This window comes from Synchiropus splendidus, chromosome 18 (assembly GCF_027744825.2).
Source record: "Synchiropus splendidus isolate RoL2022-P1 chromosome 18, RoL_Sspl_1.0, whole genome shotgun sequence".
Classification (NCBI taxonomy): Eukaryota; Metazoa; Chordata; class Actinopteri; order Syngnathiformes; family Callionymidae; genus Synchiropus; species Synchiropus splendidus.
The window spans coordinates 11,914,554-11,931,457 of NC_071351.1; the positions used below are offsets into that span (position 1 = coordinate 11,914,554).

At 42.5% G+C, this 16,904-nt stretch overlaps 1 protein-coding gene across 1 annotated transcript in view; it reads left to right on the forward strand.

Annotated features, from left to right (window-relative positions):
- Positions 1-318: 318 nt before the first annotated feature.
- mtor (mechanistic target of rapamycin kinase) overlaps positions 319-16,904 on the forward strand; it is a 53,189-nt gene continuing 36,603 nt past the window's right edge. The window contains exons 1-25 of the mRNA XM_053848990.1: positions 319-644; positions 1,174-1,316; positions 1,583-1,691; positions 1,776-2,008; positions 2,210-2,410; positions 2,537-2,671; positions 2,740-3,015; positions 3,438-3,546; positions 3,673-3,856; positions 3,928-4,056; positions 4,162-4,406; positions 4,514-4,723; positions 4,785-4,990; positions 5,155-5,277; positions 5,382-5,465; positions 5,701-5,793; positions 7,296-7,430; positions 8,123-8,252; positions 11,096-11,346; positions 11,417-11,503; positions 13,522-13,689; positions 15,117-15,229; positions 15,435-15,597; positions 16,013-16,105; positions 16,386-16,532. Of these exons, the coding sequence (XP_053704965.1) occupies positions 1,188-1,316; positions 1,583-1,691; positions 1,776-2,008; positions 2,210-2,410; positions 2,537-2,671; positions 2,740-3,015; positions 3,438-3,546; positions 3,673-3,856; positions 3,928-4,056; positions 4,162-4,406; positions 4,514-4,723; positions 4,785-4,990; positions 5,155-5,277; positions 5,382-5,465; positions 5,701-5,793; positions 7,296-7,430; positions 8,123-8,252; positions 11,096-11,346; positions 11,417-11,503; positions 13,522-13,689; positions 15,117-15,229; positions 15,435-15,597; positions 16,013-16,105; positions 16,386-16,532 (3,753 nt within the window). The 5' untranslated portion in view covers positions 319-644; positions 1,174-1,187. The remainder of the gene's footprint in view (positions 645-1,173; positions 1,317-1,582; positions 1,692-1,775; positions 2,009-2,209; positions 2,411-2,536; positions 2,672-2,739; positions 3,016-3,437; positions 3,547-3,672; positions 3,857-3,927; positions 4,057-4,161; positions 4,407-4,513; positions 4,724-4,784; positions 4,991-5,154; positions 5,278-5,381; positions 5,466-5,700; positions 5,794-7,295; positions 7,431-8,122; positions 8,253-11,095; positions 11,347-11,416; positions 11,504-13,521; positions 13,690-15,116; positions 15,230-15,434; positions 15,598-16,012; positions 16,106-16,385; positions 16,533-16,904) is intronic.

The window sequence follows — 16,904 nt, forward strand, 5'->3', positions numbered from 1 at the left end:
GGCTAAACAATATATCTATTTAAACTTTGCGTTCATGAAATAAAAGTAGTTTTAAATCCCATGTTTTCGTTTATTTCATGGTTAGCATGCTTGCTGGATTTTAAATCTTTTGAATCTTAAATATGTGGGAAAGACAGCAAATAGGTATTAAAATATTTTTGTGCGGAAATCTGACTAGTGACACCGTCTGCCCTAATTCACTGAAAGTTCTTTTGAAAAGGTACAAAAGCCGCGACCTGGTGTTATTTGAAAAAAAAATGAAAAAATAAGAATAAAAATGAGAACGTGTTTCTGTGCGAAAACTCGCGAGATCTCTATCGACGGATGGCCTCTCGCGAGTTCACGTTCCATTCAAATTCGAAGAGATTTAATTAAAAAAACGATTTAACTTTCTTAATTTATTTATTCATAGTATACCCTGTTCACATTTTATAAAACCGACAGATTTAGAAATGAGAGGCGACTTTCCACTCTGAGCTGGCTGCGCATGCTGCGCATCAACTACGCCCATGAAGCGCCCTGCTAGTCAAACAACATAGCCTCTTTAGCAGGCTAACCTTGCCCCAAAAGAATTCGTCGATGAATACTTTTCATAATGCATGAAGAAAATAACGCATAAGAATTCGACAGAAACCCGGAAACCTGTAAGTGTGTAACTGCAGCTGTACTATCCTTATATCGTTGTTTCCCTCGATTGGCCTTAGCTAAACAAAAACAGCATGACAATAATGAATTCAGTTGTTGGCTGTTGTTTAGTCTGTAATAGTTAGAATCTGGGAAACCTACTTATTATATACTATCCGTAACACTTCAATCATCGTTGGTGTTGTCTTAGTGTTCATTAATCTTCGATAACTTAATGCATTACTACCGGCTAACAATTCTGCTAACACATCTGTAATAGCAGCAGCACTAATGTGGTATTTACCGTCGACTTGTAAACACTTCCGGTAACAAAGGCGTTATTATGTTCCGTCTTGGTATTTACACTTAATGAATTCGAGTCGTGGTCGTTCTCATTCAACTGGACTCCAGGTCCAGAATCCCCACGTAAGCAAACCAGTTTGTAAAAGCCTACTTTTACTCCCTTTACTTTACTCACTTTTAAGTCTTCGCAGTAAATTATAGCGACTATATCTGGACATTGATTCTCATCCATGTGTTGTTCTGCAGGCCTGGCAGTCCAAATGGTGATCATGTCGGGCACAGCCACTGTGCTGCAACAGTTTGTTGGTGGCTTGAAGAGTCGAAACGAAGACACCAGAGCAAAGTCAGCCAAAGATCTCCAGCACTATGTGACGACTGAGTTGAGAGAGGTATTAACATGCATTTCATTAGAATGTGTAACAGTTAAGTTTAAATGTTCAACTGCATGTTTTGAATTGAAAATACAATGTACTTGCAAATAAAGAGTGATGCAAGAGTTTAGGGATTATATAGATTGAAGAATCCTCATTCAAGCATGGTTTTGTTATTGATAAACAAGGTCTATACATACATAAATTATTACAAGAAAGACTTATAAAGTGGTATTGTGATAAGCTTGTTTGACATGCATCTATCCTTTAACTGCTTTCCTCAGTTAAGCCAAGATGAGGCGACAACATTCTACGATGAGTTAAACCACCACATATTTGAGCTGGTGTCCAGCTCTGATGTAAATGAGAAGAAGGGAGGGATTCTTGCCATTGGTAAGACGAATCTTCTCCTCCATGTGATGGCTGATAAAATGGCTGACTGCATCGTCACCACATTTCTGTGCCATTTTCCTCCAGTGAGTCTGATTGGAGTGGAGGGAGGAAATGCCACAAGAATCAGTCGCTTTGCCAACTATCTGCGCAACTTGCTCCCGTCCAGTGACCCGGTGGTGATGGAGATGGCTTCTAAAGCCATGGGTCACTTGTCCATGGCTGGAGACACGTTTACTGCAGAGTATGTGGAGTTTGAGGTTAAAAGAGCCCTGGAGTGGCTGGGAGCAGACAGGAATGAAGGCCGGCGACATGCTGCAGTAAGTGATGCCGAGACCAAAGACCTTTCTGTTTATGGTTTAAACACCTCTTAATGTTTGTGTGTTTAGGTGCCATGACTCTTAAGCCTTTTGACTGTGTAACTACCTGTTCAAAGTGATTATGACAGAATGACATGTAAATGGAACTACAATGAAAAATATATTTTTTGAATTCGATATGTATCTATTATTTGACCACAGGTTTTGGTTTTGAGGGAGTTGGCTGTGAGCGCCCCCACCTTCTTCTTCCAGCAAGTGCAGCCCTTCTTTGACAACATCTTCTATGCGGTTTGGGATCAAAAGCAGGCAATCCGTGAAGGGGCGGTGTCTGCCCTGCGCGCTTGTCTCATACTGACCACACAGAGGGAAACTAAGGAAATGCAGAAGCCACAGTGGTACAAAGTACGACTACTGTTTATTACTGTCATGACACTGCTCATATTTTTCCTTAATATGCCAGTTGCTGTGGTCGTTCAGGAGCATTATTTGATCACATAGTGAGCATAATGTTTTGTCTTTGACCAACAGCAAACCTTTGAGGAAGCAGAGAAGGGCTTTGATGAAACTTTGGCAAAAGAAAAAGGCATGAATCGAGACGACAGAGTTCATGGAGCACTACTTATTCTCAATGAGTTGGTTCGCATCAGTAGCATGGAAGGAGAGGTGAGAGTGCTTCTAATGCAGAAACTACTGATAGTCGACACTTTCCAGTAACTGCCTGTTACCTTCAGCGCATGCGTGAGGACATGGAGGAGATCACGCAGCAGCAGCTTGTCCATGACAAGTACTGCAAGGAGCTGATGGGATTTGGAACAAAGCCGCGCCACATTACACCTTTCACCAGCTTTCAATCAGTGCAGCCGCAACAGTCCAATGCCCTGCTGGGTCTGCTGGGCTACAGCACACCGCAGGGCTTCCTCAGCTTTGGAGCCACGCCAGTGCCAGCCAAGAGTTCGCTGGTGGAGAGCAGATACTGCAGAGAGCTGATGGAAGAGCGGTTTGACCAGGTATCTGCATCATATCTTTTGTCACATTTCCTGTTTCCACGATGAACTTTCAAAAATGAAAGATACAGCTGTTGGTTTTTAACACAACTTTATATTCTGATATATATTTATTACACTTAATATTACGGCACAGATATTGGACATTAACAAGTTAATTACCTAACTACCAGGGTACAATATATACCTATGCTCAGCAAGATACTAACCAGTCAGTGCTTTATAACATATAATCACTGTTATGGTAATATCTGTTTCCTATTCCAAAGCGTAACCAAACTTTAGATTAGATTAGAAGGCCTTAACTCTCCCCAAAATGGACACATGATTTTACTGGTATAAATGCAACATTTATTTCTAATGTGTATTCTGTATGTATATAAACTTCTGTATGATTATGTTTGCCTGAACATTGTTTTGTCCAGGTCTGCCGGTGGGTGCTGAAATATAGAACCAGTAAGAACCCTCTGATCCAGATGACCATCCTTAATCTGCTACCCAGACTGGCAGCCTTCCAGCCTCATACGTTCACAGGTGAGAAGGTCAAGATTTCACTGAAGGATAAAATAATTTGGCATCATATTTCTGAAGTTCTTTTGACTGGATATACGTATTTTGTAACTTGATATCATGAGAAATGTTTTGGTTCCTTCCGTACAGATCAGTACCTGTCCGACACGATGGGCTACCTGCTGGCTTGTCTGAAGAAGGAGAAGGAGCGGACTGCAGCTTTCCAGGCTCTGGGGTTGTTAGTTGTGGCCGTTAAGGCTGAAATCCAGCCGTACCTCTCCAAGATCCTTGAGATCATCAAAGCTGCTCTGCCACCAAAAGACTTCGCACACAAGTCAGTCTCACGAGAGCCACTTTATTTGTAATGTTCACTGCTAACAACCGTGTTGTTTTCATTCACTGCAGGAGGCAGAAAACCATGCAGGTCGACGCAACAGTTTTCACTTGTATTAGTATGTTGTCTCGAGCAATGGGACCTAGCATTCAGCCAGATATCAAGGAGCTGCTTGAGCCCATGTTAGCTGTAGGCCTCAGGTGAGCTGCTTCATTATTTCAACATCTAGATGCTGTTTCTCGTGCGTGACAAATATACATGGCCAGACACTTTAGTAACATGCTGTTCGCTTTGTTTAATTCCAGTCCTGCGCTGACTGCTGTGTTGTACGACCTGAGCCGCCAGATCCCACTGTTGAAGAAAGACATCCAGGATGGTCTTCTAAAAATGCTGTCCCTTGTTTTGATGCACAAACCGCTTCGCCACCCTGGCATGCCCAAAGGTCTTGCCCACCAGTTGGCTTCACCAAGCCTGACAAACATCCCAGAAGCCAGTGATGTCGGCAGCATCACGTTAGCTTTACGCACACTAGGAAGCTTTGAATTTGAAGGTAGGACTTATTACACATTGTGTTATTTAATAACTAAATTTGCTGTTGTCTTTTGCTGACATGAATTGTTAACTGTCAAATGCAACACTTTCAAACTTTCCCAACAGGCCATTCTCTGACTCAATTTGTTCGACACTGCGCGGACCACTTTTTGAACAGCGAGCACAAGGAGATCCGAATGGAAGCGGCCCGGACCTGCTCACGCCTCCTCACCCCTTCGATCCATCTGATCAGTGGCCATGTTGTGAGCCAGACGGCGGTGCAGGTGGTTGCAGACGTGCTCAGCAAGCTGTTGGTGGTTGGCATCACTGACCCTGGTAATTTCACAATTAGAAAGAATCAAAGTCAGAATGACTTACTGAGTTCTGTCTTCTGCAGATCCGGATATTCGCTACTGTGTGCTGGCGTCTCTAGATGAGCGCTTCGATGCTCATCTCGCACAGGCTGAGAACCTGCAGGCTCTTTTTGTGGCGCTGAATGATGAAGTTTTCGAGATCAGAGAGCTGGCCATCTGCACAATTGGGCGACTCAGCAGCATGAACCCGGCCTTTGTGATGCCCTTCCTGCGCAAAATGCTCATTCAGGTAGAAAGATACAGTGCAGATACATGCATTGTTTGTACATGCTCTCCATCCCTACATCATAACGCATTACAACAGTCGTGTTACCAGTTACAGAGCGAAGGGCGCTGACTATTTTAATCACTGGGAAAAAGCAAGCACTTAAGATGTTTTGTTTGATGTTGCAGATTCTTACTGAGTTGGAGCACAGTGGTGTTGGAAGAAATAAAGAGCAAAGTGCTCGCATGCTTGGCCATCTGGTCTCAAATGCCCCACGACTCATACGACCATACATGGAACCCATTCTCAAGGTACAGGGCCGCCCTTTTCACTGCTTTGATTTGACCAGAGTCTGGAACTTACATGGGTAACACTCGCCCTGTGATCTTTTTTTACCTCCTTTCTTCTTCTGCAGGCTCTGATCCACAAGTTGAAAGACCCAGATCCCAATCCTGGAGTGGTTATTAGCGTGCTTGCCACCATTGGAGAGTTGGCCCAGGTGAGGTGAACTCATGGGTTTGAAGCAATGTTGTAGAAAAGGAAATGAGATGTAGACTGGACTGAAATATTAGATAAAACATTCTAATAAAATCCAGAGCAACTCACTTTTTTCCTCTAAAGGAGTACAATGATATGGTAACATATGCTAAAAATAAAAGCGACGAATCATCCGCTCCTGTGAGACGCTTTATCTGCAGGAGCCAAATTTCCATTGATGTTTCCTGTTGTGTCAGGTGAGCGGCCTCGAGATGAGGAAATGGATGGACGAGCTTTTTCCAATCATCATGGACATGCTGCAGGACTCGTCCTCACTGGCCAAACGACAGGTATGACACAAGGATTGCCATTCCCCTCATCTGCTCCTCATTTACTCCATCTAATGTCTACCAAATGTCTCATCGTCCTGAAAAATATTTATCCCCCAGTTCGAGTAAATTCACTTCTTTTTGAGTAAACATGACAAGATGCAAGTTCTGGAAGCATTTGAAGTCTTTCAGATGGAGTATTGTGTGTCTGGTATTTCCTGTTTAAACACGATTGTTTGCCAGAAGCTCATGCAAGAAGGACTCATTGTGCATTTAGGTATTAACCGGTGATGCGTTGATGGAGACCAGAAAACTGTTTGTGGTGATTGCAGCCAGAAACCTACATGTCTTTTTGTGAGGAGTAGGAATTCTGGTATGTTAGTTTAAATAACATTTTGCGCAGTCCTAAATATTATCATTGGACTGATCAATACCTGATGTAAATCAGGTAATATCTGATGAACATGAGCATCTCTCCTGATAACACAGTATTTTGTAGACGACTGAGTGCCATTAAAATGACCTCTTACACTCGTGAAAATGATCCTAATGCAATTGAAACTGTTGTTGACAGTTTTGCCTTTAGAATTTATTGACAGGGTTCGATTTAATTCCTTTCATTTTTGCTTCATCTAGGTCACAGGAGACATGTGTGTTTATAAAATGACTGTTCTAAAAGTTCTGTGTGTCTTGAAAGACCTAAGGAATAAATAGAAGAGAAACAGAACCCTCTTTTTTGAGCTGTTTTGACATCAGCATCAGCCCATTGTTAATTTAAGTGCCGTGCAGCACTCTCATTTTTACACTCCAGTTGATAATGTGGGCCATAGAAAGTTTTCATTGAAATCGCTGACTATTTTCATAGCAAGCTGTAGTGATCATCTCAGTGTTTGAAAAGTGGCCTCCACCAATTTCTGTTTATATAGCATGTAGCACGACAACAATTTGACATAAGGGATGTCCCTTATGTTACTGCCTGTGACCTGCTGTGGCGGGTCAACATAGAAACCAGACATGTCCTCAGCAATCCAGCAGCTTGCTTTCTACTTGATACGATTGCCGTGATATATGAATGTTGTTTTGGTTCATTTATGGATGGTACTTGTAGCTTGATGCGACCTAATTTAATTTTCATCTTCAATGGAGTCAAAATTAAAAAAAGGATTTAGTGGAACATTGTAAAGGAAGACTGCCAATGCGCCAAGAAAGCACTTAAAAGTGAAGTAAACACTCTAAACTAGACCAAATTTAACAAGGCCTGGTCTGATTGTATTCAACAAACAAGTTGGCAACTTGTGAAAACAGTTCTTCTCTCTATAATGCCATCTGACTGATCAGATCTGATTTGCAGAACTCCCATATGCACTGCAGACACACTTTGAAGTGAAGTGTAAACATCCTGCTGCAACAGACAATGAAGTCATTGATTCTGTTTTTATGTTTCAATGAAAAACAAAATCTTTTCCCCAAATTGCAGACCGCCCTGCACATGACAACGTTGTGGTCTATTTTTCATGCACTAGGTGGCGCTGTGGACCTTGGGCCAACAGGTTGCAAGCACAGGTTATGTTGTGGAACCCTATCGCAAGTACCCGTCCCTGCTGGAGGTGCTGCTCAACTTCCTGAAGACGGAACAAAACCAGGGCATCAGGAGGGAGGTAAAGGCTCCCAATTTCATCCTACCTGTTTCGTCTCATTGCAAGGATCATAAATATACTGCTCTCTTACAATCAGAACGAAATGTCGCAACTCAAATAACCCGTGCAAATGATGAATAGAAAAAAAAGTGAAAATAATTTATTCAGGTCTGAAGTTTGGGCTGAACGTAGCGTTCCATGTGACCCAGAATGTCTCTCAAACTAGATTTGTCACCCATGAAAGTGCCTTCAGTGGGAACGCTTGGGAGTTGCATTCAATGTTACGCTGCATCTCCTCCGCTGTTCTTATCATTATAGATAACAAAACTAATATGAAATAAAACTCTTGTTAAGGTTGATGTCTGTGAAATGCTATGCTTTTTGTTTGTTTTATTCTCGTATATTCTCATGTAAAAAAGGCCTCAAATCATCTACTACGTGGCGAGTGTATTTTTTGGTAATGAATTGTTTATTTTTTGTGGTCACTCGTTGACTTTATGAGAACTAGATGTTTGCTGTTTAATGAATACGAAGTCAATCATTTGTTCTGTGTACGTTTGGTGTGGAAATGTTAGGCCTTGTTATTGCGGTCAGCACTGGACCAAAACGTTTGTATATTGTTGCTCTTCAAATGAAAGGACGCAGGAGTAGCTTAGCTTGGAGAGCCTGTTCTGAAATCATGTCTGAAGCTTTAACTTGTGTGTCATATAAAGGCCATCCGTGTGTTGGGTCTGCTCGGAGCGCTGGACCCTTACAAGCACAAAGTGAACATCGGCATGATTGACCAATCGCGGGACGCCTCAGCTGTCAGCCTCTCCGAGTCCAAGTCAAATCAGGATTCTGGTAAGCCTGTCATTACGTTACTAATGGCCGCTCTGGGAGCTGTAGAAGCTGCGCTTTCCCCAGCGAAATTTTGAAAATGGATTAGTTAAAACTCCTGATTTGTGTTCTTTTAAGTATCGGATATCCTGGGATACAGCTGGAAAAGGCCTTTGCATCCTTTTCTCTGTTATTCTTCTGGTCGCAGACTCTTCATTTGCAACCCACAGCCAATATTTTAACATTTGAACTCCGACTGTAGCAGCAAGTATAAATAAGAGAATCTCACATTAGCTATGATCTGATTATTAGTGTGTCACGATGCATTCAGCGGTTTTCAGTTTGTGGACATGCTCATGAGTGCTCATGAATAAAATATAGTCTACATATTCCCTCGATGGGCTCAGCTCTTTTGGGGGTGTGAGAGCCCGGGGTACCGCGGACTGCCACAGAGAAAGGAGTCAGGATTCAGCACCTTGATTCATTCCAAACCCAAAGTTGCCTCAAGCAGTACGTCTTTATAAGCCTGGCAGCGAGGTTCCCCGAACCTGCAGTCCCTGGCGCTCCCTCATAAGTCCGCAAAATTAGATCAAATAAATGTCAGTCATCAAGCATGTGATCAATTTCTGTGCATCTCAGCCCACTGTGTCTTCTCCTTCACTGAATATCTTGAAGTGAAGAACATATTTCATTGTACTTATTAGAATTTCTCAATCTGGCTGACATTAACTATTAAAATGCTGTCTGGGAAAACGCTCTGCATTTATCCCGTTTTTTTTTTACAGCTTGGCTGTTGTACAGTTCATAAATCCAAAGCTGTTTATGAGCCGAACCCTCAGAAATGATATGTCTGCAAGAAAATTACATCTGCTGGTTGTAAAAAAGCAACAGAATCTAACATTGCATTTTTTTTCCATGTCATTTGAACCAAATGAGAAGTCTGTTGAAAGGGAAATGTTATGTGTTTATTTTAGTAGAATGAAAATGAATAGTGCCCTTTAATTATTCATGAAAAGATCCCGACTTTATGCTTTTTATTAATGAGATATTTTATTCCAAATGCCCTGAAAGTTGGGCCTGTTGATGTGGAATATGTCCTGAATAAAACCGGGAAAGGATGATTACAGAGTACCAAAGAGAATTGAAACTTTGGGGAATTGTTTCTTTTTCTTTTTGGGCCTCAACTTTGATCAAAGCAGACCTTGTCTGCGAGGTTCTGAAGAATGTATCTCTTTTCTGTGGGCCATGTATCACGATCATGTTTCATCATTTTGCAAGACGCCCCAGTTGCAATGAAAGTTTTTAAACTCTCAGTAATGTATAAGTGCTGGCTGCATCTCTCTGCTTCTTTATGCAGAGTAACTGGAAGATTTATTGACATGATGAGCGATGAGATCCTGTTTTCAATGGTTCTACCTCTGCTCTTAATTCTTGCTGGATTTCAGAAAGTGCTTTGAGAGTGCAGAGCATCCATCTTCTTTCCTGTACGCGTGTGTGACTTGTCGACCTGCTCCTCTAGCGCTTTTCATAGCTTAACCAGTTGTGGTATTTAATCAAAGGACGGCAGTGTTTTTACACTTTGCAGTCTCGCCTATGAAATTTCCCTTTCTACTTGTGTGCGATCACTACTTCAACAGCGCTCCCTTCAACACACACTGTGTTTGTGTTCCGCAGAGATGAAGCCATCTATCACATCCATCAATCCTGACTCGGTGAAACTAGAATAGTAAAACGTCCAACTGTAAAGCCTGTCTTTAGCCCGTGGGCGATCCGACGGTCTGTTTTGTCTGCACTCTAGAGTCTTCAGGGACACAACTGGAGCGGCTGAAACTGAACTCGTGCAGAAAGCCAATGAAACACTGAATACCAGACGTCTGTTTTCTTGGATTGCTTGTAAAGCTCAATGGCCCGACATAGATACATTGACAGACTTGCCCCTTTAGTTCTGCCAGTCTTTGAAAAAACACTTTCCAGAATTTGCTTATCTGGGAAATAAGTGATGGCTTTTAATGCTGAACAAAAGGATTTTCTGTAATATATACTGCGCTTGGACTCAGTTCACGAATCATGAACTTGTGAATTCATCGAATAATTATTGTATTTTCATTCAAGTGAGCATATAACTTCTGGTAATGAAGTTTTGAGTCACGCATTGCAAGTTTCCAGATGCTTTCTCCAATATTGCTTTTTCCCATTACACTTTCAATTATTATTATGAGGTTTCACTTTATGAAAACTATTTAAAGCAGCTTTTGCAAGCAGGTTTCTTAGCCATTAAGTGCAGGCGAATTGACAGTCAAGTTGTGATGCTCATGAAGTTGCACCGAGGTCAATCTAAGGGGATCATGAGCGCTCAAATACGGCTGAGCAACGTTGCCGCATTACCGAGTGGTAATCGTGGCTGCTGCTCCACGACTTGGACGACCCATTTTTCTCTCTGAGGCGTGCTTTGCATTGCATTCCTACTTTGATAAGACAGATTGTGGGATGGAAACTGGCTTCAGCTCGGCTGTTCATGTCAGTTTTGGAAGACACAATGATTGCAATTGTTGTTGTGTTCGCTCGAGTCATGTGTCTGCATACAATCTGCAGACCTGAGTAGACCCGTAGTGTGGAACAGAAAACAGGTCTGATTGTTATTACGGTTGAACTCTACAGAAGAAAATGCTGTTTAACATGTCATTTTTCAGTCAAATATAAAACCTAAAATTTCAATATTCTCAGGATGTTGATATTATCTTCACCTGACTGAAGGGGCTGGACACTATTTTATTTTCCTGCTTCTGATGGTTTCTAATATTTGAGGTTTTAAAGCAGTGATGTATTGAGAAATGCCCTTGTTAATTCTCCGTCTCTGCTCCCCTCAGCTGACTACAGCACCAGTGAGATGCTTGTCAACATGGGAAACCTGCCATTGGATGAGTTTTACCCTGCTGTGGCAATAGTCACTCTCATGCGCATCCTCAGAGACCCCTCGCTCTCCAACCACCACACCATGGTGGTCCAGGCAGTCACTTTCATCTTCAAGTCTCTGGGTCTCAAGTGTGTCCAGTTTCTGCCCCAGGTCATGCCCACCTTTCTCAATGTCATCAGGGTCTGCGACGCCAGTATCCGAGAGGTATACTTGAAAGCCTTTTGTTGAAGTTGTGGTCTCTCTATTAACTCCACGTGCTTTTGGTTTCCTTCAGTTCCTCTTTCAGCAGATGGGAATGGTGGTGTGCTTCGTGAAGATCCACATCCGGCCGTACATGGATGACATCTTCATCCTCATCAGAGTAAGTCATTATCTCACCTCACCCGTAGTTTTGTTGGTCGTTTTTTTCCAGTGGGCCTTGAATGAGGCATGGAATGAGGGGATTGGGAGGCTTAGAGAAGGGAAGTAGGGATGTTCTTTGTCGCTCTGTACAGCGGTATCATTTCTTCCTTTGTTCAAACGATTCGTCAGCCGGTGAAGTAAGTGTGCAGAGCAAAAAGTTTGGAAACATTTAAAGAGCTGAGTTGAGTGCAGAATGTTAGTGGATTAGATGGACAAGATTTTGATCTGACCCGCACCCATCGGGCAAAGCTGCTCATCTGTCAGAGGAATTCGACCTCTGAAACAGCGGCCTTATGAATAAGTTGAATTTAGAAAAGGATTCTGATTATGATCATAACTCATCCGCTTAAGAATCCAAACTTTTGGTTTAAAAGTGCATTATCTTTCAACTTTGGAGGCCAGTGGCGATACTGTAGTAAATATGTTTCCTTAAGTATATGCTGTATGCACGTCTAGATCTGTGGATGTGGAAAATGTTAACATTTCCTCAATTATATTGTTACATCCTTCATGAAAGTATATTCCCATCAACCAAGTAGGTCAGTGAAACTTCTTCAGTTCTTGTTTAATATCCAGCCTTTGTCACTAAGTCTCCAGAATTATTCCAGACTGCTGTATTTTTCCATTTGCCTCTGGTGAGGACCACTTCAATATTGCTTCCCCATCCAGCCGATTTTATTTTCCTTCAAGTCGAGCAAACAGCTGCAAACTCTAATTGCAGTTGGTTGTTTTCTCCCCTTTCCTCATTAGGACTAATGTGTTCAGGGCCTCTGGATAAATCCTGGCTCCTTGTCACACAGCATGAACCGTCTGATGCTCATTTAACGAAAAAATTGTGTATTATGTCTTGCCTTATGTTATTCTGTTTGTATCTAATTGTCAATTATTCCATTAATATTTAACCCGCAATAAAAAAATGAAGCTGAGTCAGCAAACTAAACTAAAGCACCGCTTGGTTGTCAAAAGGCTTGAAAAGGTCTAGGTGAGTTTTATGTTACAGTGTTTTGTTATTTTGTTGAAGCGGTTACAGTTGACTGCTTTCTTCCTTCACATTCCCTTGTTCCTTTTTAGGATAAGACTGGTGGCGCTGACATCACACGTTCACCTTTATCGTATGAGGTGGAACAACTGCTAAAGTAATAGTCCATGAAGTTGGACGAACCGACTTGTCTCACACATAATCACAAAGCGAGGAACAAAATATCATATGACCGCCTTTGTATCGGAATCTGAGGAACAGTTACAAACACATTTGTAATGACGGTTACCCCTGGTGCAAGAACTGGACCACTGTGTCTCAGGTCCCTGTGAGTTAATAAATGGGACAAAGAATCTATTCATTTGTGCTCCAGCTCAGCCTCTGCATCCAGATGAGGGGGCTGGTATAGCCATTCAGGACGTACACTCCAGTCAGTGGCCACAGGCAGGGAGAGCAGGAAGTTGGGAGCTGCTCAGGACTCTAGTTACTGACAAAACACCTCCGCCAGGTCTCACGGCTGAAGCCCATAGACTGACTGACGTGCCGCATGACCCCAGGTCCTCCACTTCTGATCCCTATCTCTAATATATATAAGGAGGTCATGTCTAGATAAAATAAACTCCTCGGTCCAAACCCGGATAGTTCATGATATCACCTTTTTGGAAGGTGCGTTTGTTTGAGGTCATCCAGAATCGTGACGGTCTGCGTCAGCCAAGTGAATACGTATTCGTTCAAGGAAAGTTGGCTGGAATTTCGCACAGGCTAAGCTCAGTGATTAAAGCACGCTTTACCTCAGGTCTCAGACCCACGCAGACTTTTAGTGCTCTGGAACCAGTCCGAGCTGGACCTTCCATTATTTAGGTCACCAACATCAAACCACCTGTGGAACACACTTTTGAAACAGAAGAGAAGTAGAGCTGAATCCTTTTCTTTATGAGTATAAAACAATATCAGTTTACTGAGCCCTTAAACATGCTTTGTTTTGATCTGTGTTGCAGGAGTACTGGACCCCCAACAACCCCATGCAGAACACCATCATCCTTCTGATCGAGCAGATTGTCGTGGCCCTGGGTGGAGAGTTCAAACTCTACCTGCCTCAGCTCATCCCACACATGCTCCGCGTTTTCATGCATGACAACAGCACCGGCCGCAGCGTTACTATCAAGGTGAGCTCCTGTTCTGAAGTGTTTCGGAGCTTCTGATATCAACTGTGAACTCCACCCCATGCAAAGTCCTTCATACAAGACATTATTACCAAGAGTAGTGCTGAGTAATTGATCAAAACCTACACATTGTATTTATTTCCAGTCTTTTCATTACATTTTAAAGATCAAATGACAGCCTGGATTGTTTTTTGAGTAGTTCCACTCCTTTAAATGTGCTCTGCACAGAGCAGCGGGTCTTTCAATATGCTCTTGTCACCACACACTCTTTGAAAAAGCACAACAACTCTGCCCACATTTGACTTAGGAGAGGGCTGTTTTCTGTTTGAGGTTTCCTTCAATGTCTCTTCAGCCAGTCTAAGTCATGGCCACAGTGGTTCACAGACAGCATAGACCTGGAGTTGACTCACTCTCCTGTTTCAGCCAGTACTTGTCAGGCTTTTCCTTAAAATCTTAATTCATACTTTCAACTCAGACCACAATCTAATGATAAGCAGTGTGGTCATCCGTCTGCCTTTTTTGTGCGGCACTGTTTCATCTCAACGTCTGCAGTGTTAGATAACCCCGCAGTCTGGATAGTCTATAACTCAGTCCGGGGTCTCTAGTATAAGCCAGACCCAAACGTGAGGTCTTAAAATTGAGGGAGCAGGAATCGTGTTTCCCACCAGGGCGAAAGGGAGGACAAGAAAAATATACTTCCATCGTTTTAAGCAGCTCATCAAGCTGAGCTGATCCACCCCCAGCACATGCACACACACACACACACGTTCTGACTTCCACCTCGACTTCCTGCTGTCTCGCCTGCGCAATTTTGACTTGTGTTCATGAAGTGTTGCTTGGGGGGTGTGCTGCGGGAACATACGTCATCTTTTCTCCTCATCTATTGACCAAACGCTCTTAAACACTGCGTCAGCATGACGTTTTTTCCAGAGGCAGCACCTCATTTGACTATTGACTGTAAACCAACCTGTGTGGCGCACTAACCTCTGAATGCAGTTAACAATTAAAATGGCTTGTTAACTGAATATTTATAAATGAGGATTGCTTCACAACTTCTGCCAAAAACCTGTTCCACATTTACAATTATTGAATCCATTCGAGTCTGAACCAAGGTGAAATTATTTCTCATGGTGATGGACATGTCTGGCCCTTCTAATAGCATATTCATTTAGAAGCCCATTGACCTTTCCTGAAAGAACACAGTGATAACATAAATCCTGCGTCTGTTTTCCAGCGCCGCTCTGCTGCTTATTTTTATATCCATGATGAAAGAAAAGAATGAAACATCAATCGAGTTTGTCATGACTCACCTCTTCACATTTTAGATGTTTACAGCATTTTGTCTTATCAAACTAAACAGTGGAAAACTTGGGTGGCAAACTAGAAAACAGTGCTACTTACTCAGTGTAATAATAATATCACTGTTCCAGCTTCTGAATGCCATCCAGCTGTTTGGTGCCAACCTCGATGACTACCTCCACCTGCTTCTGCCGCCCATTGTTAAGTTGTTTGACGCTCCTGATGTGCCGCTGCAGGCCCGGAAGTCAGTACAACACAATTTCAATGTTTTATGAAATGAAATGAAACAAAATATATAGATTGTTCATTATTCAGAATGATATTATGGGATGCATTTTTCTGCTCTCAGAATCCCTAGATGGCGTTGTTTTACCCAACTGCTCAGACAAACTTTAATGAAGTTTTCTAGGATGTATAGCCAAAGCTATATTTTTCCATTTGTTTTGCAGAGTTGCCTTGGAGACACTGGACCGCTTGACAGAGTCCCTGGATTTCACTGACTATGCCTCTCGTATTATCCACCCAATTGTGCGGACGCTCGACAGTACCCCTGAGCTGCGCTCCACCTCCATGGACACCCTTTCCTCATTAGTGTTCCAGTTGGGCAAGAAGGTAGCTGTCTCCAGGGCTCTCTTTAGATCTCGCCATTATTCAGCACACCGACGACAGCGCACCATTGGGTTCACATGAGCGCCCCTTCCCAAATCTTTATTACTTCCTGCCAGACTGCTGATGTCATTGACGGTTCCGCTGTGGGGGGTAGTGTTTATGGGCGCGGATGAGGTCACGTTCACTTCAGTCCTGAACTTTTCCTTCACTTACTCCTCGACGCTTCTGTCATTTTCTTGTCTAACCTCTAAAGGCCAGCCACATCTGGCAACTGATGTGAAAAGGAAGCTTTTGATCTAGCTTTTAACATAGTGAGTTTTGAGACTGAAGATAATCTGGATTAAAGCAGCACCATATAATCAAGCAGCAGTACACAACACCCTTGTATTTACTCTTCCTGTTCCCCTCTAATTTGCAGTACCAAATCTTCATACCGATGGTAAACAAGGTGATGCTGAAGCACAGGATCAACCACCAACGCTATGATATACTTATTTGTCGGATTGTCAAGGTGAGTTTTATGAAGGCAGTTTCTCTAAAACTCCTTGTCCTTTTGCAGGCTCAAACACAGAGTGGCTCCACATGGTCAAGACTAGGATTACACAGTGTTTAAAAAAAACAATAACCTTGTTTCACTTGATCGTCACTTACATTCTGTTTATCATTAATTACCCCACAGCAAGGAAATGTATTTGTGTTATACAAAGTGGTCTTTTTTCAGTGATGACTTCACAGTTTTGGTCTGTGTGTGGGCCTTTTGTGTGTGGTCTGTGTGTTTGCGATCATAATAGGGTTACACTCTGGCAGAGGAAGAGGAGGATCCTCTAATCTTTCAACATCGCCAGCTCCGAGGCAACCAAGGCGATACTCTGGTCAGCGGGCCTGTCGAAGCGGGGCCCATGAAGAAGCTTCACGTCAGCACAACAGCCCTGCAGAAGGTCTGAATCAGTTGTCTTGTTTTCCATCCCAGAGTCTTTTTTTTTTCTTCTTTCCTTGTTGTTGTTCCTGTGGTGATGACACACGGACAAACTTAAAAAACAAGACAAACACGATTCACAAAAAATATCAAGTGCAGATGCTTCCATCAAGCTGTTCAAATAGGAACTATTTGCAACACAAACGCTTTTAAATAAGAATAATCCATGTGGTGTTATTTGAAGTCCAGCGAAACACAATTGAGTGGTTGTAAAAATGGCACGAATGAAATTGCCAGATTAAAAAGTTGTACACGACTGCTCTAATATGGTTTGTGTTCAGCTCATTTTCCTCCTAAAAGTCAAAAGGCACACTTTCATACTGCAACATCGTGC